Here is a 27,787-nt window from a genome sequence, read left to right on the forward strand (position 1 = left end):
CACGTGAAAAAGTTATTACACAATCGTGGAAAAAAATCCATATGGACTAGAGACTTTATAAGTTTAAGTTCCCACGCGGCACGTCAAAGCACGTTCATGCTTGTATATATCAGCATTTGCCGTCCTACTGCAATACGACTCTACAAGCCTGCAATGTGCTAGGAGAGGGATCCGTTTGGTTACGTTTGCTATACTTGTCACTTATAAAGTTCTAGATTGTTTGACTCGATGTTGCCAAAGTTGGAAGCAAAAAGATTTTTCTACATTTTGATCGGTTTCCCAATATCTAACTTCATGGACTTCTGCACCTGGGAACATCAAAACATTACTACATGTATCATATACCAATGGACATTATAGTATCATATACCAATGGACATTATACCATGTATCATTTACCCCTGGACGGGGGAAATTAAATAGTGCCTTTTTGGGAGGGTAACAGTATATAAATAGTGCCTGTTTGGGAGGGTAACAGTTGAAATTGACACCCCGAGAAAACCATTGTCAACCGACGCGAAGCGGAGGTTGACAATGGTTTTCAAGGGGTGTCAATTTCAACTTTTATCCTCCCAAACAGGCACTATTTATTTTGTATTTCGTTTATATAAAAGCATTATTTACTGAATGTCTTAATTTTTAAGAAAATTTTACTGCTTTTATATAGGAATAACGTGAATTCTACAGCGAACCGTACGCGCATAATTTTTGCGCATGTAACAATTTTTAATGTTACCCGTTGCAAAGTGCGTTGCTAACGCTGAGGGTAATAGAAAAGATTATGAACTGCGTCTTAACCAATCAGATTTCAGTATTTAACATAAAAGTATAACAATTGAAAATGACACCCCGAGAAAACCATTGTCAACCGACGCGAAGCGGGCGTTAACAATTTTTTTCTCGGGAGTTTCAATTTTAACTGCCATCCCAAACAAGAGCTATTTATCTTATTATGCTGAATGTCGTAATTTAAAAAAAAAACTTTACTGCATTTTATTTTTTTATTTAATAATTGATCTACAAATAAACATAAATTCTAGGGGGGCCGTCAGCGTAAAATTTACGCGTATGTAACAATTCGTTTTATTATACTTTAATGTTAAATATTGAAATCTGTTCGGTTTAGACGTAGTTGATAATCCATTTCATTACTCTCAGCGTTAGCAACACACTTGGCAACGGGTAACACAACGAATTATTACATGCGCGTAAATTATGCGCTTACGGTTCGCCGTAGAATTCATATCATTTTTATATAAAAGCATTAAGACTTTATCTAAAAAAAAAAGTGCCTGTCTGGAAGGGTAAGGGTTAAAATTGACGTCCCTCGAAAACCATTGTCAACCTCCGCTTTGCGTCGGTTGACAATAATTTTCCAGGTTGTCAATTTCAACTGTTAACTTCTCAAACAGGCACTATTTATATAGCGTTACCCGTTGCTATTTGTGTTGCTAACGCTGATGGTAATAGAACGAATTATAAACTGCATCTAAACCAATCTAATTTCAGTATTTAACATGAAAGTATAATAAACTACATAAATAATTTGCTATGGGGACATAACTGCATGTATCAGTTACCCATTATTTACCTAGGGGACATTACTAAATGAATTATTTACCATGGGGACTTTACTTCATGAATTATTTTCCCAGGGGACATTACTTTATGCATCACTTCACACCTAGGGGCTAAATGATACTAAGTGCATCTCCTCTTGCATACACAGGAAACATTACCACACGATTCACTTATGTAGTTTTTTCTTCTATACTTTACAAACGGTCCCTCGTGAAACGAATAGGGTTTTTTCTCACACGAAAACATCATTGCCTGTCAGTATTTCAGTTATTATTGAGTATGCAAGGGGCTGTATGAAGACCAACTTCTGGTTTTTTAGGAGTTGATCTTAATTAACTCTCCTACGAAGTTACTCTGACAAACCGGTAGTGAAACAGTATTTGGACCGAAGCACAAACCATCACCGCTAACAAAACTTAGTACTTGAAAATAATCGATAAATTCGATGTAATGTACTCAGAAGCATTGATTTAAGAAATGAAGATATTCAACTCCTAAAATCTTCATTTCTTATCATTTTATAAAACATTTTCAAATAAAAAAAATGTGAAGTGTCATTGATCAAAAATGTAAATAATGTAAATGAAGCGGCGCGTATGAATACAAAACAACAACAGCAACAAAATGGATTCGCCTTCAGCTGATGCAGGGCTACTGGGCTGAATTTAATGGATTAAACACAAATAGTGAGTTAAAATCTGAACCGGCTGAATTGAAAACGAAAGAAAAATACATGCGATAGCTTGTGATATCATACACTGTGCAGAAAAACTCGTATTAAAACTACTTTTCATGTGAGATCGCTGGAATATGCAACTGGACATAACCATCCAAGGAAAAGCTATCGTGGACGAAAATAGCTGATATGTCGACAAAGAATAGTATGTATAAGCGACTTTTGTAAACTTTGTGGTAACTAGATAGCCAGTGATGTACTTAAATGGTATATATCTGCCGCTTGGAATTCACCGAAGGAGTTGATCATGATCATGCATTACTCATAGCTTTTCTTTAAATTACGACGTTTATTTTGATGACCGATCATCTACGTGTGTAAATTTAAAAATTATCGTTACCAAATTTGAACAGCAGTGTTACCGTGAAAGTTTATATGCATATATGTTTGTTATAATATTGAAATCCTTAAAAGGAACTGCCAGCCTCGCTGTAAATGTTGATTGATCTCAAGCAGACGAAATCGTGAGAAGACGCTTAATTTTCTATTTCGTGAATCAAACAAAGTGTTTTGTTTATTTTTGAAGGTTAAACTTTCAAGTTTTTATATTCACAAGTTTGCATTTTGTTTGCTGACAATATAACACATACAACTTTACATTTTGTTGACTGTTTATCTTGGAAATTCCCGTTCTATAAATAGTGTTAGATCAGAGCAGTTGAGAAAAGTAGATCCGGTAAAATTTTATTGATGCAGGTATCAAAGAAATTTTTCAACCAATCAGAAACGCCGATATCTCATCAAACGAATAAATATTAAATGATTTTTAAAGTATAGACACCTTGAAAATAGTCAGATTTTAAATGGAACAAACAATTTATTTTTTTAGTCGTATATATTCCTACGCCAGTGTTTACAATTTTCCAAAAATATTTCGATTACTGATACATAATGCATCTTAGAGTTTGATGGCGATAATTCTTTTTTAAATATATTACACAACATCATTCCTGTGGGGTTCCCGTCTATAGCTCGGAATTCTTGTAAGAAAAGCCCTATAATTCATATTAGAAAAAAATTGCGTAATTACATTGTATCTAAATATAGCTTAGAAACTACTTGCCATGCGAAATACCATTATAATAATACACAATAAAATCAACTCCAGTCAGTACTTCTGTACTTTGTGGCAACGCACTTTGAAAAAATTACGCACTTTAAAAAAAAATTGCAAAGTGCGTTAAATTTTGGACCAAGTTAACCCACTTTAAATTTGTTTTCCAAAGTGCGTTTTGAAGGTTCGTCGACATTTTTTAGTATCGACACTCTTAACGCACTTTGAAAAAATATTTTTATATCACATATTCTGGAACTGAATTTCTAATTTGTTGATAGTATGATGATTTCTTAACACCCGTGAATCTAATTTACCGTATTTAATACGGGGATGGGGGTGGGGGATAACTAAAGATACAGGTCAAATACCAGTGCATAATTTTATTGATTACAAGATGAAGGTCTATTGTCACTCAATTTTTCTACCAAAACATATGATATTCAACTTTGGGTAGTCGGAAAAAGAAATATGCTATGTATAAGTACATGCAGTGTTATTGAAAAATGAGGTGACCGAACAATAATTTCTCCATTGGTATGTTAAAGAATCGTATGTGTTTCAACAGTAACTCTCTTTTCATATTCTAATGAAATAAATCACTTCAATAAAATAATATTAACATTAACTAACATTAAATTATTATAAACTTAAAAATAAGCATAAGGATGTGGGTTAACTTTCTCGCACTGATCTTCTAAAAGATCATGTTGTTTTTGATAAACAGAACTAATGTATCCTTTTTTACATCATATTTGCAATAAGCCAGTTGAAATATATTATACATTGATCTCCATTATTCATATATATAAATCATATTGGTTCGGGCATAGCCCAATATACTAGATAAGATGTAAATTTGCTGCATACTCAAAAAAGGAAAATGCAGTTGCTAAGCGATGAAGTTTATGTCATATTTGGATAATTCAAACCTCCCGAATTTTTCTTTTCAACAATCATTTATTGTATATAAAACTATCAACTATTTTCAGTAAAACATGAACATTTTTTTTTCAAAGTGCGTTAATATCGACGATGTCAACGCTCAAAGTGCGTTGACTTGGTCCCAAAATTAACGCACTTTGAATTTTTTTTTCAATGTGCCTAATTTTTCAAAGTGCGTTGTAACAATGCCTATTTAATTAATTCAATGAGAGCTATGCGTGATAGAAATTCAAAAGGCGATGTTTTGTTTTGAACATATTTTATTGAATAAACAAAAGGATCAGAAACAAGTTCTAACAACTTACAAGTTCCTCTCCTTAAATATAACAATAGTTGTCATGCATATGAGTATAGAACAAAAGAATATAATATTGATATACACAAAGAAATATTATTTAAATCTCAAGGATTCGTCTATAAACTTTTGTACAGAAGCAAAAATGCTTTTGTTGATATGTAAAGGAAGGTTATTGTTGCCATATAAAAGTAAATCAGTATCAATATTGACTAAATCTAACATAAACAATTGATCAAACATGTTGTTTCTCGCTCTAGAGTATTTTTTACAAGAAAAAAAGAAATGATACACATCTTCTGTTTTACCACATAAACACAACGGATTATTTATAATATTACGTTTACAAAGATCATAGTTTAATACACAGTTATGTCTCAGCTTTGTATGAATAATGTTGGTACAGCGTTTACCAAAAGAAAAATAAATAGGGGGTTTCGTAACTTTAGGCATATGTTTGCAAAACAAATTGATTGAGGTGGCTGTTCTGGCTTCTATATTTAGTGAATTCCATTGATTGACAGCATTGGGTACAAATGATTTTTTAAGTAAATCTAACCTGCACTTAGGTACATTAAACTGATCCTTGTTTCGTGTGTTGTATCGCGATATATTTTCCCTCTTATTAGGAATAATGTCACATAAATAATCAGGGAGACTCCCCATGTTAAATTTGAACATAGTTTTCATCTTGGCGATGTATCGTCTAGTTTGTAAAATTTCCCACCCTGTTTCTAAGTAAAGCGCTTCCCTTGGTACAAAAATTGGCAACCCAGTGACAATTCGTGCAGCACACAATTGAACCTTTTCAAGTTTGTCTGCATCATGCACAGAACAGCCATCCCACACAATCGAAGCATATTCAAGGGTAGGTCTAATGAATGAAATGTATAATTTAGAGAGATGCTCTCTACCCAATTTATACTTAAGTTTTTTTAAGAGTCCTAATTTTTTGTATGCAGAGTTTACAATACCATCAATGTATTCAGACCAGCTGAGATTTTGCGATAATAAAAGTCCTAAATGGCGATGGGTCGAGACAAACTCTAGTCTATCGCCTTCAAAAAATAATTTAGGTAAAACAGAGTTATGCTTCTTAGTAAAAAAAAACAACCTTAGTTTTTGATGAATTGAATTTAAGAAGCCACTTTTTGGACCACGATTCCAAAATTTTTAAATCATGATTTAAAATATATTCAATGTTAAGTATGTTGTTTGAAGAGTATTGAAGCGAACTGTCATCAGCAAATAATCTACACAATGATAACATATTAACCGCCACATCATTGACATATATCAAAAATAAAAGAGGTCCTAATACAGATCCCTGGGGTACACCTGCTGAAATTTCTGATGTGCTTGACAAAAGATCTTTATACATAACTTTTTGGGACCTTTGACTTAAGTAACTAGAAAACCACTTAAGAAGATCTCCACATACTCCATAGGTTTGTAACTTGAATAATAGGCCGCTATGCCATACTCTGTCAAATGCCTTTGACAGATCACAAAAAATCATACATGAAAATTTACCTTCATCAATATTTTGAACAATGCTGTGATACGTTTCTAATAGTTGATAAACAGTGGAATGACCTGGTAAAAAACCGGCTTGATATCGATAAAATAAATTGTTCCTATGAAAATAGTTGTACACATGTTTAAAAACGATTCTTTCCATAATTTTACTAACACATGATAACAAAGATACCGGTCTATAATTAGAAACCAATGACGGATCATCTTTTTTGAATAGAGGAATAACGTGAGCAATTTTCCAAAAACATGGAAAAGTATTATCAACAAGTGATCTATTAAATAACAATGTAAGTGGTTTTACAATAGTAAAAAGGGTTGCCTTTAACATTTTGTGGCTAACCAAATCAGGACCAATTGCTTTATTAACAGGTAATATTGAAATAATGTCTAACACTTCTTGTTCATTTATATAAATATTACAAAGTGTTTCTCTACATAAACTATACATATTAGGTAAAGCCGCATTCTTATTGTCTACAGAAGAAATAGAAGAAAAATATGTATTAAGAGATTCGATCTTCCCAAAATCTGAATAAACATACTTGGTTGTACCGTTTACATTAGAAATTTGAATAGGTGGTAATTCCGTTGAAAGCTTCATATGAAATGAGTCTTTCATCAACTTCCAGTATAACTTAGTATTATTTTTGCTTGAATCATCTAAATACGTTTCTATATTGTCATAGTAATTTGAGATAGCGTGTTTTTTCATATTGTTAACTGAATTTCGGACCTTTCTGTACGCAGACCAAACAGAATCTTTATTCGTTTCAATTGCTTTGTTACGCAGTCGGTCTCTAACTCTGATCGTTCTCCGTAATACAGAGTCAAACCATGGCTTGTCACGAGGCCGAATGGTTATTGTTTGTTCCGGTATACATTCCCTAACAAACGAAAGAAATTTTGTGGTAAAACTATCAACTGCTATATTAACATTGTCAGCTTCCGTAATAATGTTTGTCCAATCGCAATGTTGAATTAAGGAATTTAATTTATCGAAGTCAGCATCTTTGTAGATCCATACCTTACGTTTGTAAGAACGATTATAGTTTAGACTTGACGAAAGTGCAATGTATGTCGCTTTGTGATCGCTAACGGACGAGTCCATTACTAGTGTACCCGATTCGTAAACTTGGATATCTGTAGTAGTGAAAATTGGGTCAAGAAGTGTGTTCGACGTGTGTGAAATTCTGGTCGGTTCATGGATATTGTTAACAAGGTTGTACGTAGAAGAAATTTCAAGGATAATGTGCGTACGTGGAACAGTAAGGAGATCTACATTGATATCACCAGCAATTATTATTTTATCTGAGTGCTCGCCTACTTGGTCTATGCTCCAGGAAAGTTTAGTCCAAAAACTGCTATCGGAATTTGGTGGGCGATATAGACAGCAAAGAAAATATTTAAAGGTATGGTTGTCTATTTCTACCCATATACATTCAACGTCAGCGGGTTCAAATTCCGGACGTCTAGTAGCACGTATTTGATCCGAAGGGTAAATCATTACACCACCACCAAAAGGCGATGTGGATTTAACAGTTAGCTGGAATAAAGGTCTCACGATTTGTTCATTTTTTTATTAAGTGGGACCTGATAGATATCATATGCGTATTGTTTCCCTTCTGTGTTTGTTCCCGCAGGCAATAAAAACGACGACAAGGAAATTCAACAACTGATGCCCCGCCCTCTAATTTAATGTTGATACAATAAATATAGAACCTTGGGCAAAACAGCCGATCGGCAAACAAAAAACAATTAAATATTTCACATCGATACTCAAGTGTCTAAAATAAAAAGTAGGACTGCTTCCTTAACCAGTATATCAAGTTTTATGACTTTATAGTGTTTTAACAACGTATGCAAACGATAAATTGTTGTTCATAATGTTTTCGTTACAAGTATTTTACGAAAATTATTACCCCTCCCTTCCCCCAAAGGCTTCCCTGGTGTCACCGTGTGTGCGCTTTTATTGTCTGAACCTATAATTCACAATCATGCATTCTGAAGGATTAAAAAAATTGAATATACCTGGTATTTGTTATCGTGGCATGTAACTGTTAAGAAACTTTTAAATAAAATCCAAATGTATTGTAAGTCATTTTAAAGTGCAGTGAATGTTGAATCGAAGCCATATTTATACTGATTTATTTCGGAATCTTTTTGGGATAAAGGAGAGACTTTTGCTTGATATTAAATGCACACCACACTGTCTGTCTGTCCACTTGTCCGTCCGTTTGTCTGTCTGTTGTTTTGTTCTCTCATAGTGAAGCTCAATCAAACAAACTTTATCTGGTAAATTTGATCAAACACATATTTATACACTAATTGTCTAAAGATAAAAAGGTCTTGGTCATAAATCAAACGCTAAATAATAACAAAAATATGTTTTATCAATCGAAGCTTAGAACTTTTGTTCCCTTTCCTGTGTTGCTGTGTGCAACACTATAATGACAGATCAAATCTAGGGTCATACACAGCATGGGTAATATAAAAGTCAAATCTAAGGTCCCTTACAGCATTGTATGGGTAATGTAAAAGTCAAATCTGAGGTCATACACAGCATAGGTAATATAAAAGTCAAATCTAAGGCCCCTTACAGCATTGTATGGGTAATATAAAAGTCGAATCCAATGTCATACACAGCATGGGTAATATAAAAGTCAAATCTAAGAACATACACAGCATGGGTAATATAAAAGTCAAATCTAAGGTCATATACAGCATGGGTAATATAAAAGTCAAATCTAAGGTCATATACAGCATGGGTAATATAAAAGTCAAATCTGAGGTCATATACAGCAATGGCCTTATGGGTAATATAAAAGTCAAATCTGAGGTCATACACAGCATGGGTAATATAAAAGTCAAATCTAGGGTCATATACAGCAAAGGGTAAGGGTCAGATGTTAGGTTTCAATAGACAGAGGTTCTTTAATCTCGAATTGTCATAGACTATGAACAGTTCATTTAAAAGGTACATCTGTTAAGAAACATCAACACACGCATGGTCGATAATCTAATAGTCTTGGTTTGTACGTTAAAGGTTTGACCCTGGCTGAACTCTAATCCGAATTAAAAAAAAAATAGGAGTCCATTGACCCTTTGGTACGGGGTGGATTAAATGTCACCAACCAGACCCTTTAATATTACAAGAAACGGGTCCCTCTGTACAGGGAGGGATAAGCAAGAGTCACGATTGTATTACAACCAAAAGGAAACAACATGAGGTATTTCACACCTTAATGCAGCCAGAGGTATTTCACACCTCAATGCAGCCAGAGGTATTCCACACCTCAATGCAGCCAGAGGTATTCCACACCTCAATGCAGCCAGAGGTATTTCACACCTCAATGCAGCCAGATTCTGGTTGAGATTGTCTTTTTGGTTTAATTTACCCGTGACCCGAGTTTTGGACTGTCTTATAATGGCTTTATGCGTGCATGACTAAGGCTGTGTACAGAAAGTTATATTTAGTGTAACAACGCCATGGCACTGTTAGTCTTCATCAGCCATTCTTATTTATAAAAAAAAACAAACAATAACAAAATAATGTTGTTCTTATTCTAAGCTTTACAGAAAAAACCGAATCCCTACTTCTTAGATTGCCTTCACATTCAAGAAAACCCCGGACCGACGATAAACATTATATAAATATATATACGTAACGGTTAATCTGAAGGGCGGTGCGTGTCGTTACTTCACGGAAAATCCCAAATACAACCGTAGAATTAATTCCATTCATTTAGGATTAACTCGACGAGTTCTATTGTAGAAAGGTACTCCCGGGATTAGAAGATTTCATCAACAGACCGACGGATGAAAAACCAATCAAAGATATATCAACTCATTGCTTGTTGAATTGATTCCTGTCGTGTTACACCGGCGCTGTTTTGGGTGGTCTACCGTCTATTTTATACGGTACCATTCAAGTACCAAGTTTGTTCATACCCACACCACTCTAATCAGTTTAAGTATTGAAAGGCTACCTATACAATATAAAGAAGTATAATTAATGTTCTTGTATATTTGTATACACTAATTAATACCTTTAGATTGAGAACGCGTTAACTGAAGGTTTGTAGTACGGGAGCGCGTAGGTTCCCACCTTAGGTTTTGCCAGAATGACGATTCAAGTATGTCCAATTTAAGATTCAGTTATATTCAACCATATTCAACTTTATTGACATTCGTAAATTATTATTTCAGGCTCATGATATGGTAAAGATCTAGTGTTTTTATGGTATACTATTGACTTTGATAGATCTTTTTAACATCGTGCACGGGTTCTAATCAAACAAATATCTACATGACTGGGATATTTGTGCACATTTTTAGAACATTATCTGTATCTATTAGCTGTGTACATACAAAAGTTTTAAAAACTTCAAACACATCTTTACAAGAAACACCCAAATGAATTACTTTTCTTCTTCCCTATCCATCTTTATGGTTATATCTGCAGTTTAAGGCATATGAATTTATTAAAAGCATCCATTTCTTTACTGAGGTATACATAATGTATGTACCTATACACAATCTATATTACTGCAAGGTTTTTTTTGTTTTTTTTAAAGAATTTTTTAAGTGCATCCCTAGCTTGTTCCAGTATTTCACCAAAACTTCTTGCACGGAACGTGGTTATGAATGCCTTTGGGTGTATTACAAGTTCAGCTTTAATCATGAGGTTTCTTTTTAAATGATTTCAATTGCCTGTTCTCTTTAATGGCTAAATAATGCTAATGTTCATTAGAATATGATAACGAGTTCCTAAGTTAAACTTTAGCATACATTTTTTGTCAACAGCATGCGAGATTTAAAAGTCTAGAAATATAGCCTTTTTCTGACGTCCAAGGAGGAGAAAGCGCGAGATTAGTGTATTCTCTTGGCGAAGTCGATATATCTATGGCGCATAATTATTGTGTTTTCTTTTTGGAGATTAATGGACAACAAATAAATCGATTAATATGACTGACCACTCAAAACCAACCAAACAAACCTCTATAGCTCTATATGGGACGCGGTACTGACGTCAGGAATATGGCGCTGGGTGTTACGGGGCATTGTAAGAGTAACGGTCGGTTGAGCAGGGAGCTGCATCGGTTTGCGAATGGAACGAATATATACAAAAAAAATTCATAGGGGGGAATCATTTACAAATTAATCATCGCTTTTATCGTTAATTTCAAATTTAACAAGACAGTATACAGACGCATAAAAAGAAATGACTGAAAGTTTTTTGTTGTTTTTTTTTTTGTTGTTTTTTTTTTTGGGGGGGGGGGGGGAGGGGGGGTATTGTTTAATTTTGACAGGTATAAACATGCCAAAGAATTGTATGAAAAAATATAGGGTAAAGTTACTTGTAGCGTATTCTTCGGTCAAAAGCTGGTTTGGATGGTCTATCGTCTATTTTATACGGCACCATTCAAGTACCCAGTTTAATTTGTTCGCACCCACACCACTCTTATCAGCCTAAGTATTAAAAGGCTCCCTATACAATATAAATAAATATAATTATTATTTTTAGTATGGGGTACTAGGATAATTTTATACACTAAAACATTAAGATGGGGATCGCCTTAGCTTCAGATTTGTAGCTGGGGATCGCGGAGGTTCGCACCATAGGTTTTGCCAGATTGAAGATTCAACTACACTGTATGTTCAATTCAAGATTCAATTATATTCAACTTTATGCAGCTAGTCCTTGAAGATTTAACCATAAAATAAGGGGAATGGAATTTAAAGGGCTGTATCTTAAATCGTGACCACACTCTCTGAAGCACAAGGGTGAATGATTGATTTCAAAAAGATTACATAAGTTTAATAAAGGAGTTATGATAAAATATTGCAAAACATATATTCAAAAGCCAACTGGAAGTATTTCCCCAGGTTGCTCAGCTTTTCATCACAACTTACTTCAACCTGCACTTGTGAATGGGCAAACTCACAGCGAAAGTTTAAATTTCAGTTTACAAGGACACAAACACTGTGACATGAATCAGATTAAAATCAAATTCTGAGAGTTTGTTTCACACAAGTTTTTACCCACCCTTGTTTTGCTTTCAATGATAATTATTGACCAAAAAAACAGCTTACATGTAAGTTTTTCTTAATAACAAATATAAATTAATTGTTCAAATTCAATACATATTTAATTCAAATTTAAAAAAATTGTGTTTCAACTTTTAAAATTTGCATATAATTCAATAAGTATGCATGATAAAATTGATTTGCTCTGTTAGATCTAATATTCACAGTAGCTAAAATTTTCATCAAAAATTGCAAAAAATTTATATATCTATTTCATGATTAATTCATTATAGTCTTGTATTTTCAGCTTCCTCGCTGGTAAACAATTTACATGTTACCACATGGGAATAGATATTTTCAAAATGTTGATGACATGGAAATGTAGCAGTTTTCCATTGCAAGAACCATGAAGAATTCAGACCTCCCTATTAAACATTAATTGTACTAATTTGCATATTTCTTGTCTCTATTTAAGTCGATAAGCTTATTCTAATTAAGCTAAACTAAGTACTGTAATCTTACGGTACTTAATTTTTAAAGATTATCAATATTTAAACTGATCTTGGGCTGCTTTTTAATTGCTAATTTAAACTAATGTTAATATATCATTAAAATTAATACATGTGAAAGCTACATTTACTTTAATACATCTTAATTTAATCAGATTTTTTAATGGAATTTGATGTTTTATTTTTACTATTAAATTGACATAAGACCTTCCAGATGAATACAAGTATCCAGTTTCAGCACTGTGTATTTGACGAAAACCCCATCACCAGAATCGCCAAACATGGACTCTTTCCCACCAAATACCCGTAAATCAAATCAACAGAACTCTTTAACATTATTTACTGCAACATTCACAAAGATCATAAACACATTCACAAAGGTCAAATATGCATATTTGATCACATTGTCGATTGACATGATTTGTTGAGTTCAGATTATAAATCTGACTGTAGATCATATTGAGGTCTATAAATAACTCTCACTGTCACAGACATTATCACAGTTCACTGAAAACAGTCAGGGCTTGACACCTGTGGGGTGGAGGCAGCAGGAAGAACACCACCCCCTCTGACCACACCCACTACTTGCGGGTGACGTCCCGCGCCCGATTGGCTCCCTGGTGCCCCTCCACCATTGTCTTGGTTCTATCGTACCACGGCTTGAGCTTCGTGTTGTCCACCAGGTCTCTGAACGCTTCCGTCCCCTCCATCGCTGTCAGCATCCCGTACATGGACTGAAACACAAACAACAAATTCACATAGCTGTTTTGTTGAGGTGCGGATATAGATGATTTATAACAATATCTACCAACAACAAATTCACATAGTTGTATTGTTGAGGTGTGCATCTAGATGATTTATAACAGTATCTACACAAAGTTTGTAGTCAATGAACTATCTGGACATAATCTTCAAATATTAACTGCAGTGTAGAAGTCAAGTGTATTGTATCAATAAATAAAAATAGAGCTAAATGCGTTGTTAAATGAATTCATTTCATAACTGGATAAAAAACTAGGACGATGATCACTTAAGCAAATATATAATATCTGCAGTCAGCTGGTATTTTGGGTCAAGGGAAGTAACTCAAAGATATACTGTAGAAGCAGAGATATTCGTTGAGGATTTCATTTCGTTATTTTCATTGGCAGTATAATTCAATGAAATTAAATCCAATGAATTTTTAACACAAGAATCAATAAATACAGAGTTGATACACGATACATTTTAGGAATTACGATATGACAAAATTTAATGCCAACGAAATTGTATTTGGTTTAAAAACAACGAAATTTTAACCCAACGAAAATATATGCTTCTACAGTATAATTTTTCATGTCTTCAAGGTGCAGTCATTTTGTCAGAAAATTAAAATATGTATTAAAAAGATGCAAAAACATTTAGATTTTGCTTGAAAAATATAACTATTGTTACAACACATTTTCAAACTGCTGAAAGAGAAGTTATATTTTCGAATGACCTTCAATGTGATAAGAATGCAGGAATTCGTGCATAAAATCAGACACCTTGCCAATGTCCCTAGTCAGAGTAGGAATCCCAGCCTGAGTACTACAACAGAATAGATATCACACAACAGAATACCAGTAGATATCACACATACCAAATCAGCCAGGTTTGGTTGGTCTCCACCCACAAATTTCCGGCCCTTGAGGAAGTTAACCCATGCATTTCCTCCCTCATAAAGAGACTCTCTCACGTCCTTCTGAAGGTTGTATCTGTAGATCAGAGGTCATTGGTTACTACTCACTACTAGTGGTCACCCATCTGAGTCAGGGGCTTAATGTTTACAACATAAAGATGTCACCATCACAATTTATGTACCGGTACATCAAATTGCATGCAAAAGCGTAAAACATTATTACATTATTTTATCAAAATATGCAATAAATCAGTTCATTTACAAACATTTTCAAAAACATTTTTAAATAATTATTGATGACAAACTTTTGGCACTCACTTCCTTTTCAGTTTTTTCCCTACAAAGTACATGACAAATCCTCCAATATAGATGATGGTGTTTCTCTGGAAGCTGGTGAAGTTGGTTTCCCAGTCTCCCGCCTTGGAGAACCATTGGAACGTGTCCAGGGACTCGGACATTGTGCGGTAAACATTGGGGGAGATCAAGTGAACGAAGACAGTATCCACCCACACCCGAATCCTCCGCTCCTCACTGTCAGAAAAACACGGTCCAAATTAACATTAAACAATTGTCAAAGCAATAGGTGTAAAATACATGTATTTACATAGCATGTAAAAATAATAAACACTCACTAATTAATATACGTACCAAAAATCACAAAATAAAAAGACAGACTTAAATTAGACACATCACATAAATTAAAATAAACAAAAAACTGCCATTCATAAAAATGAAATTGTTATAATTTAAAGGTAAAATCTTCTATTTTAAATATTAAACAAGTAATAAATGTATAACAAACAAAATCTTCAGGGGCATAACTTTACATTTTATCTAATATAAGTTTTTATTCTTTTCATTTAAGTTTTCTTCATCATTTTTCTTCAATATATTTGAAATATCATTGCCACTACGGTGCCAGTTTTTCTGGTAATTTAAAATAAAAGACATAGGTTGTACGTATTTTCTCTTATATCAGACACTTACGCTCTCTCTTCAGGGGTTCTCTTGTCTGTTAAGTGATCCTGAAACATCAGAAAGTTTTTGTTGGGAGTCTCTGTGACTGTTTTACTTCTAAACCGTCCTTTGATCTCTTTGTCCATGGTTGGGTAGAAGGTTAGGAGTTTTTGGAGGGAAACTGTTTTGTCGTTCAGATAACTCTCCAACACACTCATAATGACAGTGGAGTCATTCAATTGCTGAAAGTACAAGGCATAACAACCCTTGATGATATAGATAAATTTACAATATACAGTATTTTATTATTGAAAATATATAGCAAACACATTATTATATGGAAAGCAAAAAAAAAAACCACTATAAATAACCAACATTGTCCAAAAAGGATAAATACTACCACAGGGTTTATTTCAGATAACAGATAAATGCCATGTTAATGAAAATGTGACCATACGTCACCATAGCCTTGGTCAGTGGCTTCATGAATATAGGAATCATGACAGGCCAAAGTAAGCTTAATTCAAAGAATCAAATTATCATTTTTCTTGTAAAATTTATGGACCAAAAATGAAATTGGAATAAACAGATGGATAGGCTGATTGGCAAACTAAACAGAATTTGACAAATGAACATATTAATGTTTCTATTTAACCCCATTCTAAATGAATGTGTAGTTTCAGTAAGATATCATATCATTCGTTTTAAATAAGCTGGAAGTCCATCAATGTAACTAACATAAATAAAAATTGCTCACTATTGAATTAACACAAAATCATAATGTGGCATCTTAATGTGGTTAATCAAAAGTGTTCATATTTTCACAAAAATCAATGCATTAATTCCATACAATATGTCTGGACACAATCATCTATCATTCTTCAGATAAACAGTATTGACATTAATAAACAAATTTACAAACATGGCTATAATTCCAATATACAGGGGATTTCTAAACAGAGTCTTCATTGTTAACTTACCACATATCCCTCTTCTCCAACTCCCTGTGCCACCAATATCGGTACTTTCTTGTATTTAGACCATTTTATTTCATCTCTTGTTATGGAGTTCACCTCTACAACGTCATACGAGATTCCATTGTAGTTGAGCATGGCTCGAACTTTACAACAAAAGGGACAAGTAACAAACTGGAACAAAGTTAGCTTCAGTCCTGTCTTGTCATCATCAAATCGAATCTATATGAATATATGAAAAGCAATTCAATATAATAGTAAAATAAAGCAGCTTTTCATGAGAGTGAAATACATTGCATCATCATCAAACAACAAACGCCTTAAGCGTTAATAATAAAATGTTACCCATTCTTAAATATCGTTTCCTTGGTCAATGGTGTGAAATTACCCATTTACTGAAATATTTAAAGGAGAGCCTGACGTATCCTTACTCCTAACCGGAATTTCCTCGCCCAGCTGGAATTTCCTCTGTTAAATATTGATTTATATATAAAAGGACAATATATGATTTTTGGTCCTTTGAAATTACCTGTTTGGTTGGAGCTATGGATTGTCCTGGAAAGTCTGCATTAACCACATATTTCTGTTTGTCATATAAAAGTGCGGTACCCAGACTCCCTGTTCCAATTACGCAAGCCAACACTTTCCATTTTCTTCTTAAAATTGAGCTGTGTTTTGTATAAACATTCTTTAAAAACGTAGAAAAATGTGTTTTTGGTATCACTCCTGCGTAAACATTGCATTGTTTTGTTGCATTCAAGAAAATTTGCCCATTTTGCAAAACACCTTGTGAAACTCTCCTGAGCGCAGCCATGATGTTTATTTTACGTAACAAAAGTAAGTTGTTCTTAGTTTTTGGGGTTTTACATTTTACTTTTACAAGTTATCCTGTGAATTAAATGTCAAATAATAATTTACACGCATTTGTATACACATTAGACATGTTAAAGTAATTGTAACACGAAGATGATTTTACTTCAGAAATTATAAATCTACGAATGGGTTGACAAAAATATTGGGGTCAATTTTGCGTTTGACAATACGAAAAATGGTGTATTTGATTTAAAATCCGTTTTAACATTGATATTTTCATTTAGTCAAAAACTTTTTGAGTGTCTGTTCAATTCTTTTATCAAAATGGGAAGTTTTCGGCAGATTCTTCCCAAAAACATTGTTGACACGCTTTCTTTTTGTTATGCTATGTCTCTTATCCACAGTGTAGTTATTCTTGGCGATTTTTTCGTCGCACCTTGGATGAAAGAAAATTATGGCACAACAAATGCTCAAATCTTGTGGTACAATGTGTATGGAGGTTTCATCTACTTTAACGTGATCGGAAACATGTGGAAAATTATGTCAACAAATACTTCAACCATTGGCATAATTCTACCTACCCTACTAAAGCCAGGTAATATATTGGAGAAGAAAATCAATAATTAAAAGTGACTTTCACTTAATCTAGAATGATAGAATGTTCCATCATTAAAATGACAGATGTCCTACAGACCCGGTTTGACATTAAAGTTTGTCCCCTAAGCTCACTTTGTAGGAAATGAAAAAAAACAGATGGTACATTTTATCATGTTTAGCTCAATATACGATGGTAGCTGCATAATGTAGCCCTCTCCCAATTTTTTTTTGTTTGGGGAGAGGGCTACAGCTTCATAGGATCTCCATAGTGGCGCCGCAAGTGTGGGAGTGATTCGGCTCAAATTGTATATAAATGACAATAACTTTTGCATTTCTTACCTGAACTCAAACATTAGTTGTAGTTGTGTATGGCATAAATTAATCCAATAAATATTAAGTATAGTCCATATATCAGTTATTTTTTGTGTTTGTCAACAACGCAGGTTGAATTTGTCCGCCATGTTTCCTGACCTTTGATCAGTTTTATTTTAAGACAGTCAATGAAAATTCAGGAGCAGATCTTGAATTGAATATAGGAATTCCCCCATTTTAAACATAAATAAAGCAGTTAATATGAATTTTCCATTTTATACATTTCCCTTAAATGATGTTTTAGTGATGTAACAAGGTAAGCTCGCTTAATTACTCTGAAATTGTTATGTTACCAAGTCCATCAAAACTCCAAGCATAAATCCAATGAAATCACACAAGAACAGTCATGGCTGCTGAAGAAGGCGACTGGTAAATATGCCGGTGTAGTTTATGTAATTTTGATTTATATACAGTCAGTTTGTTTAACTTGAATTAAAAGTTCATTTTATCTAAAGGAAGTCTAACATAAAAATGATCTTTTCAGACCAAAGTCAGCTGCATTAAAATAATAATTTTGCACCGTTAAGGAGATCCTATGGAATTGTAGCCCTCTCCAGTAAACATCAGATATAAAAAATCAGAGAGGGCTACATTATTTTAGCTGATATGATTAATATCACTCAAGTAATGTTGGGGATAGAAAACATGCAACTCGTTGGATAAAAATCATATACCGTTGCAAACCATGAGAGATTCTTTATGTTTTTCACCTAATTTATCAGATGATTTGTCTTAAATACCTACATTGTTGCTCTTTCATAGTCCTATTTTACCACATTCATTGTTTTTACAACGAAATCACTACCATGATTAACATCACATTTAAAAATTTGCTGTTTACAGTCGCAATGTTAGTGATAAAATCTTAGACATTCCCAGTGCGATTTCCTATAAAATGGCAGGCAAATTTAAAGTTCTCCAAATATCCATTTAATAGGTCATAACAAGGCATTTTGAAAATTCAATGTTTCTAGTTAAAATTTGAATGCAATTTCAGTGTTTTTTGTGCCTGATTTGGAGCCGAAATTAGGCCCCAGTCCCTATTGGAAGTTTCCTAATATTTTCCCAATTTTGGACCCAAAATTCCCAATTGCGTTTAAAAAATTGGTACGAGTTGTTCAAAATTTTCAAGAAAGACTAAATAGAATAATAATGAAATTTTAAAGAATTCTAGAAATATAAGCATTGTGCTTTAATTAGTATTTAAATAAATGATAGAAATCATTAAATTTCATTACAATTAATAAAAATGAATTTTCTTGTTTTGTCGCTATTTTTCCCAATTCAAAGGGTCCAGCCCCCAGTCTCGTATTGGTGAAAAAAAAACACTGCATTTTGCCAAAAAATCGCATTTGGAATATCTCAGATTTTTCACTATTATGGTGACCATAAACAGTAAAAGGTAAGTTAAATGTGGTTGTGATTTCTTTGCAAAAACAATTAATGTGGTTAAATGGGATATGAGAGAGCAACAATGAAGGTATTTGAGACCATTTAAAAGATAGAACTTTCATCTAGTGTGTTTCATCGGCTTAAGCTTGACAGCTCAGATATAATACATTTCTAATGTGTTGCTGAGATTACTGGAACATCCACATTAGTCTCTATTACACAGAAAATCAACTTGGTTTTGGTATCTGTAGTTGTATGAGGGTGGTGTGACACAGCAAGATTCTGTTGAGATATTTTGGGGAATAGGCAATTCATTTCCGGTATTGATTTTCTTAGTTCTGGATTAACTTATTTTGAAATTTGTAAGATATATATTTTCAATGCTTTACCACTGTTATCCATAGTTACAGTTCAGAGCTAGAATAAAGACTTTTTTTTCTAATATCTATATAGCTTCGTACATGTAGAGTGTAATCGTATGTATAACTATAATGATTGTTTGTTGAAGGATGGCAGTACTGTGCCGTGTGTGAAGCCAATGCTCCACCTCGCTCGTTTCACTGTCAGACCTGCAACCGCTGCATCCTGAAACGAGACCATCACTGCATGTTCACCGGCAAATGCATCGGCTACTTCAACCATCGCTACTACATCTGTCTGATCTGCTACACCTGGCTGGGGGCCATGTTTGCCTCTACCTACTGTATGGGATTCGCCTGGACTATACTCGGAGAATTTTCATTCTACAATCTCATGTGTTTCTGTTTTCCATTGATCCTTCTCCTGTTTGGAATGTTGGATTTTTACACTGCCATTGTATGTCTACTTACCCTGGTCTCCACTCTTTTCTGGTTGATCATTACATTTCTCTTGGCATGGCATTCCAAGCACATCATCTACAATCTCACCACTCATGAAAGAAGGCACAATATATACACATATAACCTTGGCTTGAGGGAGAATATCCGACATATTTTTGGCAGTAAGTGGTACATTTGCTGGCTGTTCCCTTGGATCTCCTCCCCCCTTCCAGGGGACGGAATGTCGTTCCCAACCTCAGCAAACTTTGAGAACCCAAAGGACCAATAACCAAGGACAGGACTTAGACTTAATTAAGTTCATAGTTACTTTTTTTGTTCTAGTTTTTCTATTTATGTATTTAAATGATGTTAGTACATTTTTTTACTTTTTTTTCATTTATGTTATTGTATTGAAATCCAAAACCTATGATTCATTTTATCGTTACAAGTGTATGTATATTGTAGTTGGTTATGCTTTAGATTTCTGTAACTAGTCACATGAAACAGAATGATTATCTTTAAGGAGCGCATTCAATGTGCATTCATTGATGTTCAAGTATTTTATAGTATAAGCATTTCATTGAAAAAGAAATCATTTTGAATTATCTTATTATCAGGGCTGCATTTTTACAAAAGAACTTACGACAAAGTCGTAAATATTTACAGTCTTGTAAAATGATCTGTAGAGAATAAAATTGACATAAAACCATTTGTTTACAAATATTTCAATTCCCATAATTAGATTTTTCAGCCATAAGAATAAATCATTAATTAGTTGGTAATTAATTAGCATTCAATAATTTGGTCATAAGTCATAAATTCTTTTGTAAAACACAGCCCAGAGATTTGAGAGATCATGCAATACAATATACATTCGTAGTTATTATATTGTATAAAATATGCAGAATGGAATGATGGTTTTTTTTGGACATGGAATTATAGCAATCATGACATTTCATTCAAAACATGCAATATTGTATACATGATAAATTACATGTAGCATTTCAGCTAAAAGTTAGTGCCATATTCTAAGCAGCAGAAATCTTCATAAAGAGAGGGGGTGGGTAATGAAAAATTAGATATAACTTATTTGATTTGTAAAAGAAAAACATAAATAATTTTTTGAGATGAAACTTGTATGAAAAAAGGTGCAAGATGTTATATGTATGAGGTAAGAAACATGTAGGACTTGTGTGAGATAAGACTTGTATGATATCAGACATGTAGGGTATTTAGGACTTGTGTGAGATAAGACTTGTATGATATCAGACATGTAGGGTATTTAGGACTTGTGTGAGATAAAACTTGTGTGAAATGAGACTTACATGAGATAAGACTTGTGTAAGATGAGACGTGTGTGAGATAAGACTTGTGTGATATAAAATTAGTATGAAATGATACTTGTGTAAGATAAGACTTGTGTGAAATGAGATTTGTTTAAGATGAGACTTGTGTGAGATGAAACTTGTGTGATATAAAATAAATATGAGATGAGACTTGTGTAAGATGAGACTTGTGTGAGATGAGACTTACATGAGATAAGACTTGTGTGAGATGAGACTTGTGTGAGATAAGACTTGTGTGATATAAAAAAAATATGAGATGAGACTTGTGTAAGATGAGACTTGTGTGAGATGAGACTTACATGATATAAAACTTGTGTGAGATGAGACTTGTGTGAGATTAGACTTGTGGGAAATGAGATTTGTTTAAGATGAGACTTGTGTGAGATGAGACTTGTGTGATATAAAATAAATATGAGATGAGACTTGTGTAAGATGAGACTTGTGTGAGATGAGACTTACATGAGATAAAACTTGTGTGAGATGAGACTTGTGTGAGATGAGACTTGTGTGATATAATTTTAGTACATGTATGAGATGAGATTTGTGTAAGATGAGACTTGTGTGAGATGAAACTTACATGAGATAAGACTTGTGTGAGATGAGACTTGGATAAGATGAGACATGTGTGAGATTAGACTTGTGGGATAAGAGACTTACATGAAATAAGAATTGTGTGAGATGAGACTTGTGTGAGTTGAGACTTACGAGATAATACCCATGTGAGATGAGACTTACAAGATAAGATTTGTGTAAGATTAGACTTGCGTGAGATAAGATTTGTGTGATATAATATTAATATGAGATGAGACTTGTGCAATATAAAATATGTGTGCTAAGACTTGCACGTGATTATTCAACTTAATTCTTTTTTGGAGAAGTGGACAGGCAAAGCTTCATGAATGTAGGGTATGCCTGTCCATTTCTCAAAGAGAATAGATTCGACTTGTTTCAGATTTTGTGTAGCCTACCTGTATGTGAAGGTTTAATGTAAACAAATTGGAAAAAGACTTGTATGGAATAAAACCTGTGTAAGAATGAATGCGTAAGAATTTAATATTTTTTACATGGACTTTGTGTGAGGTTAGACAATGTTTTTTTTTTTTTGTAAGATTGCAAATTAGCAAAATATGTTTGTAAGAAATAAGTTCAGTAGGGTAAGAAAAAAAATAGAAATCAGTTTTGTGGTGCATTATATTTTGAACAGTTATGTATTAAAATCTAGTTTCTTGTTTGAAAGTTATGTGTTAAATCTTTTTGCTATCCGCTTTCAAAATGATTGGACAGGTTTTTTACTGGATTTATGCTTTACATCTTATTAATCTGAGCACATTTCTGAATCTATTGATCCCCTTCTATAGTAACAGAATAAAAGATGTTACTGGCAAATAGAACACGAGTTCCCCATTATATAAATAGTGCCTGTCTGGGAGGGTAACAGTTGAAATTGACACCCCGAGAAAACCTTGTCAACCGACGCGAAGCACTATTTATTTTATTATACTGAAGTCTTAATCTTAGAGAAATTTCACTGCTTTTATATATAAATATTTTAAATCTGGTTGTAGCGTGCTTTCTGATTGGCTAAAGAATTATTTTATATCATATAAAGAATGTTGCCTATGTCATACTTAGACCAACGTCAAAACGTATCAATACGCCTGACGTTACGTTTGAATTTTGTACAGTTTTACGTCATTTTAAAGGTCAAATGACCGTTTTTATCTACAATAAAGAGTAAAAAATTAAATTATAAGCAATGAATTCAATATTTATTAGTTTACGATATAAAACGGTTTGAAACAGTTTACGCTTTTTAGGTCACCTGAGTCACTCAGGTGACCTATTGCAATTGGTCTTAGTCCGTCCTTGTGCGTTAACAATTTTACATTTTTAACTTCTTCTTGAAAACTACTTGACTAACCATAACCATTTTTGGTGTGAAGCATCTCTATAATAAGAAGAATCTAAATTGTGAAATTTATGGCTCTACCACCCCTGGGGTGCCACGGGCGGGGCCAAATATGCAAAAAAAGCCAAATTTTCAAAAATCTTCTTCTCTACTCCCGCGCATGTGAGGAAAAAACTGGTTGCATGGTTATGATGTCCATGAGGCCCTCTACCAAACTTGTAAAATTTATGGCCCCTGGATCAGGGGTTCTGGCTCTAGGGTGGGGCCAATATGGCCAAATAGTAAAAGTGTATTAAATCTTAGAAAATCTTCTTCTCTACTATCATATATATTTTTTTAAAAACTAAATGCCTGATAATGATGTCCATGAAGCCCTCAACCTAAATTGTGAAATTCATGACCCCTCGGTCAGGGGTTCAGGCTCTAGGGTGGGGCCAATATTGCCATATAGTAAAAATGTATTAAATCTTAGAAAATCTTCTCTACTATCATATATATTTGTTAAAAACTAAATGCCTGATAATGATGTCCATGAAGCCCTCAACCTAAATTGTGAAATTCATGACCCCTCGGTCAGGGGTTCAGGCTCTAGGGTGGGGCCAATATTGCCATATAGTAAAAATGTATTAAATCTTAGAAAATCTTCTTCTCTACTATCATATATATTTGTTAAAAACTAAATGCTTGGTTATGATGTCCATGAAGCCCTCTACCTTAATTGTGAAATTCATGACCCCTGGGTCAGGGGTTCAGGCTCTAGGGTGGGGCCAATATGGCCAAATAGTAAAAATGTATTAAATCTTAGAAAATCTTCTTCTCTACTCCCATATATATTTGTTAAAAACTAAATGCATGGTTATGATGTCCATGAGGCCCTCTACCAAAATTGTGAAATTCATGACCCCTTTGTTAGGTGTTCAGGCTCTAGGGTGGGGCCAATGTGGCCATATAGTAAAAATGTTTTAAATATTAAAAAATCTTCTTCTCTACTCCCACACATGTGGGCAAAAAACTGAATACATGGTTATGATATCCACAATCTCCTTTACCTAAATTGTGAAATTCATGGCCCCTGGGTCAGGGGTTCAGGAAATGAGGGGGGGGGGGGGGCAATATGGCAATAAAGTGTTAATGGATATAATGTTTGAAAATCTTCTTCTCTATTCTCACACATCTGTATAAAAAAAAAACTGACTAATAATTATGTTTACCAGGAAGTCCTCTACTGAAATTTTAATTTTCATGTCCCCTGGGGTATGGGTTTTGACTCTAGGGCAGGGATAAAATGGATGTATAGATGTTAATGCATATAACGTTTAAAAAATTATTTATCTTTACTCCCACACACCTGAAAGGAAAACTGAATTCATAATTTTGTAGACCAGATCTTTTAGTTTTTCACCAAAATTATAGGTTTCACAGTTCTTTTTGAATTAAATGTGGTCGTCATTACAAATTTATAATTTTTCTACTCCAGTATGAAACCTAATTAATTAGATGCATATATGAGACTCAATGACAAGTTTGTGTATGGGATATATGCTACTCAGGTGACCGTTAAGGTCAATTGGCCTCTTGTTTATAAACCGCTTCGCGGTTTATAAAGCCTAAACTGCCCCAAACCATTTTATATCGTATAAAACAAATAAATATTGAATTCATTCCTTATATGACGTGAATTCTACGGCGAACCGTACGCGCATAATTTACGCGCATGTAACAATTCGTTGTGTTACCTGTTGCCAAGTGTGTTGCTTACGCTGAGGGTAATAGTATACAGTTGTTGACTGGGGTCGAGGGCAACAGTTGATCTGTCGGACCGGCTCGCAAACTGTTGCCCGCGGCCTTCAACTGTTGCCCTCGACCCCAGTCAACAACTGTTTTGTTATACCTTTCTAATCAATAACACGTTTTCGCGGAATGTGACGTCACCGGTCAACAGTATACAATTATTTAATGCTTGAGCAGTCAATAGACCAGAATATTTTTCCCTTGGTACAGGGAACAGCTCAGTATGATCTATTGCCCGAGGCCAACGGCCGAGGGCAATATATCATACTGAGCTGTTCCCTGCACCAAGGGAAAAAATTCTGGTCTATTGACTGTTCAAGCATTAAATAATTGTTTTATTACCTAATTCCTTTTTTAGTTTTCGGGGTTTACAATTTGCATATTGCAGATGGTTTTCGTGCCATTATGCAATATACTTAGATATTTTTTTTTTCATCTTTTACATGCACAAAACCTGTTGCATGCATTACAACATCTCAATTTAAAATAAGTTTACACAAAGAAGGGTGAGTCTTCAACCCATTAGATTTTAAATAGTATTTTACCTATATAAAGCTTTAAAACTGTTGATTATTTGATACTCCATTTTGATAACATTGAATTTGGTTCAGTCACCAAGTACTAAAACAGCGTCTATGTAAAGGAATATACATTCCCTGAGAAAGGATGTAACATTAACATACCCGCGTTCTGAAATACGTTGCCGGTCCAATAGATCGCAGTCTATTGACCGGCGGTCCAATAGATCGAAGTCTATTGACCGGCGGTCTAATAGATCGCAGTCTATTGACCGGCAGTTCAAAATAGACGCAAATATTTTATTTGTAATAAAACAACAAAATCCATTTGATTAGGTAATAAAATGAATTATCAACTGCGTCTAAACCAATCAGATTTCAGTATTTAACATGAAATTATAATAATACTAATATAACAACCGCTAAACATCTCTTTCTGTTAAGTACTCATGTACAGCGAGTTACGGTTCGTATTATTCTCTTTTGAGAAGTGGACAGGCAATGTCAGGCATAGGCTACATCTACATGTTGGCTATGCCTGTCCACTTCTCTAAAGAGAATACGGTTCGTATATCATCAATATCAATTAAATTGGTACAATATTACATAGAAAATTCAATTCTTCCATATTTGGATGTTAGGAATTCTGGGGTTATTCCGTAAATTCCGTGTGTAGTTTACCATTACGTCACAAAATAAGTCCACAAATATTAACCTCTTAAGAGAAACGCTGTAATCCATTACATGTATAAATATTTGAGTAAATTTTAAACATAAAGGTGGGATCTATCGCATTTGTAAAACTGTAAGACCAGTTCAAGGAAACACTGAGAAAACCTATAAATATACTAGACAGGTCAGTCTATAATTATGTCGCGAATTACAACTGCTTCTTTGAAAAAAGGAAAGGAAATCCACAGTTAATGTTAATATATGAAAATATTCAAAATCTGAAATTGTACTTTACTATTTAAACCAGTGGACATTAGCGCCATCTAATTCGTCCACCTTCCTAATTGGTGAAGTACCGTATCTCATTGATCACTACAGCTTAGACGTAAGATCCGACACCCCCCCCCCCCCCCGAACTAATTGGAACTTGGTCATTTCATTCCGCTGGCTATGGATTTTATTCTGTTATAGATTGGAAACAGCCTGACTAAAATCTACACGCCCCGTTTATCGATTGGCCGAAACCTACAGCGACCTAAATAAAATCACGGAATGCACGAAATAACCATGATGATGTCAGACTCAAAGTCTCACAGGAGACGATTTGGCTGTTTCTTTTAGCTAACGTACTTTTGTACATTAAAGTAATTTAGTGAATTTAACTAACTTTTCATAATCAAAGTATTAATTAGTTAAAAGAAAGATGTTAATTTAAACAATGAAATGCTTTCTTTGATGATTCATGCGGGTCATAGTATAGCGATCATTGCCATTTTTTTTTACATAACCTGCTAACGCGGGTTATGTTTTTTGGCAATGTCGCTACCTTCATATCCCGAATGAATGCCCAAAGAAAGCATTTTACTGTTTAAATAAACTCACTGATTTTTAACATACAGTTCGTTCAGGGACGTATATAAACAAAATTATACTTTTATGTACCTCTGCGTCTCAAGCCACGGTCAGGAGTCCACATAGCTTCCCTATTCTTGTCCAGATGGGAGATGATCAAATATATTGGCCGTGGTTTGCGACGATGTACATGCATGTATCTTTCAATCGGCTTGACTAACAGGAAGAATGAACCATCAAAGGACATGTTATTGGTTGATAAAATACCAGAAACTTTTGAAAGAATGTCATGTATGCATATCGGGTTAATTATATATGCATGGTTAAAATGGACGCACATGTCTTTATGAAATGAAAGACATATATTCTAGCAGCAAAACATTTCTTAAATTTACATATAAAAAAGGGAATTAACACGAATTTGCCCTCCCTACTTTTTTTTTGGGGG

The 27,787-nt window shown here is 33.9% G+C and overlaps 2 protein-coding genes across 3 annotated transcripts; one reads left to right on the forward strand and one right to left on the reverse strand.

Annotated features, from left to right (window-relative positions):
• Positions 1–13,011: 13,011 nt before the first annotated feature.
• On the reverse strand, positions 13,012–27,530 carry LOC105330045 (prostaglandin E synthase 2). 2 transcript variants are annotated; one of them, XM_066077590.1, is made up of 6 exons: positions 27,430–27,530; positions 16,284–16,499; positions 15,334–15,545; positions 14,665–14,877; positions 14,308–14,422; positions 13,012–13,420 (listed from the first exon to the last, which is right to left on the reverse strand). In XM_066077590.1, the coding sequence occupies exons 2-6, from the start codon at positions 16,413–16,415 to the stop codon at positions 13,268–13,270; spliced, it is 825 nt and encodes a 274-aa protein (XP_065933662.1). In that variant the 5' UTR covers positions 16,416–16,499; positions 27,430–27,530; the 3' UTR covers positions 13,012–13,267. The 2 variants fall into 2 exon arrangements, with proteins under 2 accessions (XP_065933662.1, XP_011429906.3); XM_011431604.4 differs by lacking the exon at positions 27,430–27,530 and adding an exon at positions 16,807–17,111.
• On the forward strand, positions 17,318–22,833 carry LOC105330046 (probable palmitoyltransferase ZDHHC24). The gene is made up of 2 exons (XM_011431605.4): positions 17,318–17,685; positions 19,960–22,833. The coding sequence occupies exons 1-2, from the start codon at positions 17,415–17,417 to the stop codon at positions 20,538–20,540; spliced, it is 852 nt and encodes a 283-aa protein (XP_011429907.1). The 5' UTR covers positions 17,318–17,414; the 3' UTR covers positions 20,541–22,833.
• Positions 27,531–27,787: the final 257 nt, after the last annotated feature.

This window comes from Magallana gigas, chromosome 2, assembly GCF_963853765.1.
Source record: "Magallana gigas chromosome 2, xbMagGiga1.1, whole genome shotgun sequence".
Classification (NCBI taxonomy): Eukaryota; Metazoa; Mollusca; class Bivalvia; order Ostreida; family Ostreidae; genus Magallana; species Magallana gigas.

Excerpts from the sequence above, each read along its gene's own strand:
- LOC105330045 (XM_011431604.4), bottom strand. The coding sequence starts at position 17,091 with ATGGCTGCGCTCAGGAGAGTTTCACAAGGTGTTTTGCAAAATGGGCAA. Across the intron at positions 15,546-16,283 it reads TTGGAGAAGAGGGATATGTG|CAATTGAATGACTCCACTGT; the intron begins GTAAGTTAACAA and ends TTGTACTTTCAG. Across the intron at positions 14,423-14,664 it reads GGGAAAAAACTGAAAAGGAA|ATACAACCTTCAGAAGGACG; the intron begins GTGAGTGCCAAA and ends TCTGATCTACAG.
- LOC105330046 (XM_011431605.4), top strand. The coding sequence starts at position 17,415 with ATGGGAAGTTTTCGGCAGATTCTTCCCAAAAACATTGTTGACACGCTT. Across the intron at positions 17,686-19,959 it reads ACCTACCCTACTAAAGCCAG|GATGGCAGTACTGTGCCGTG; the intron begins GTAATATATTGG and ends TGTTTGTTGAAG.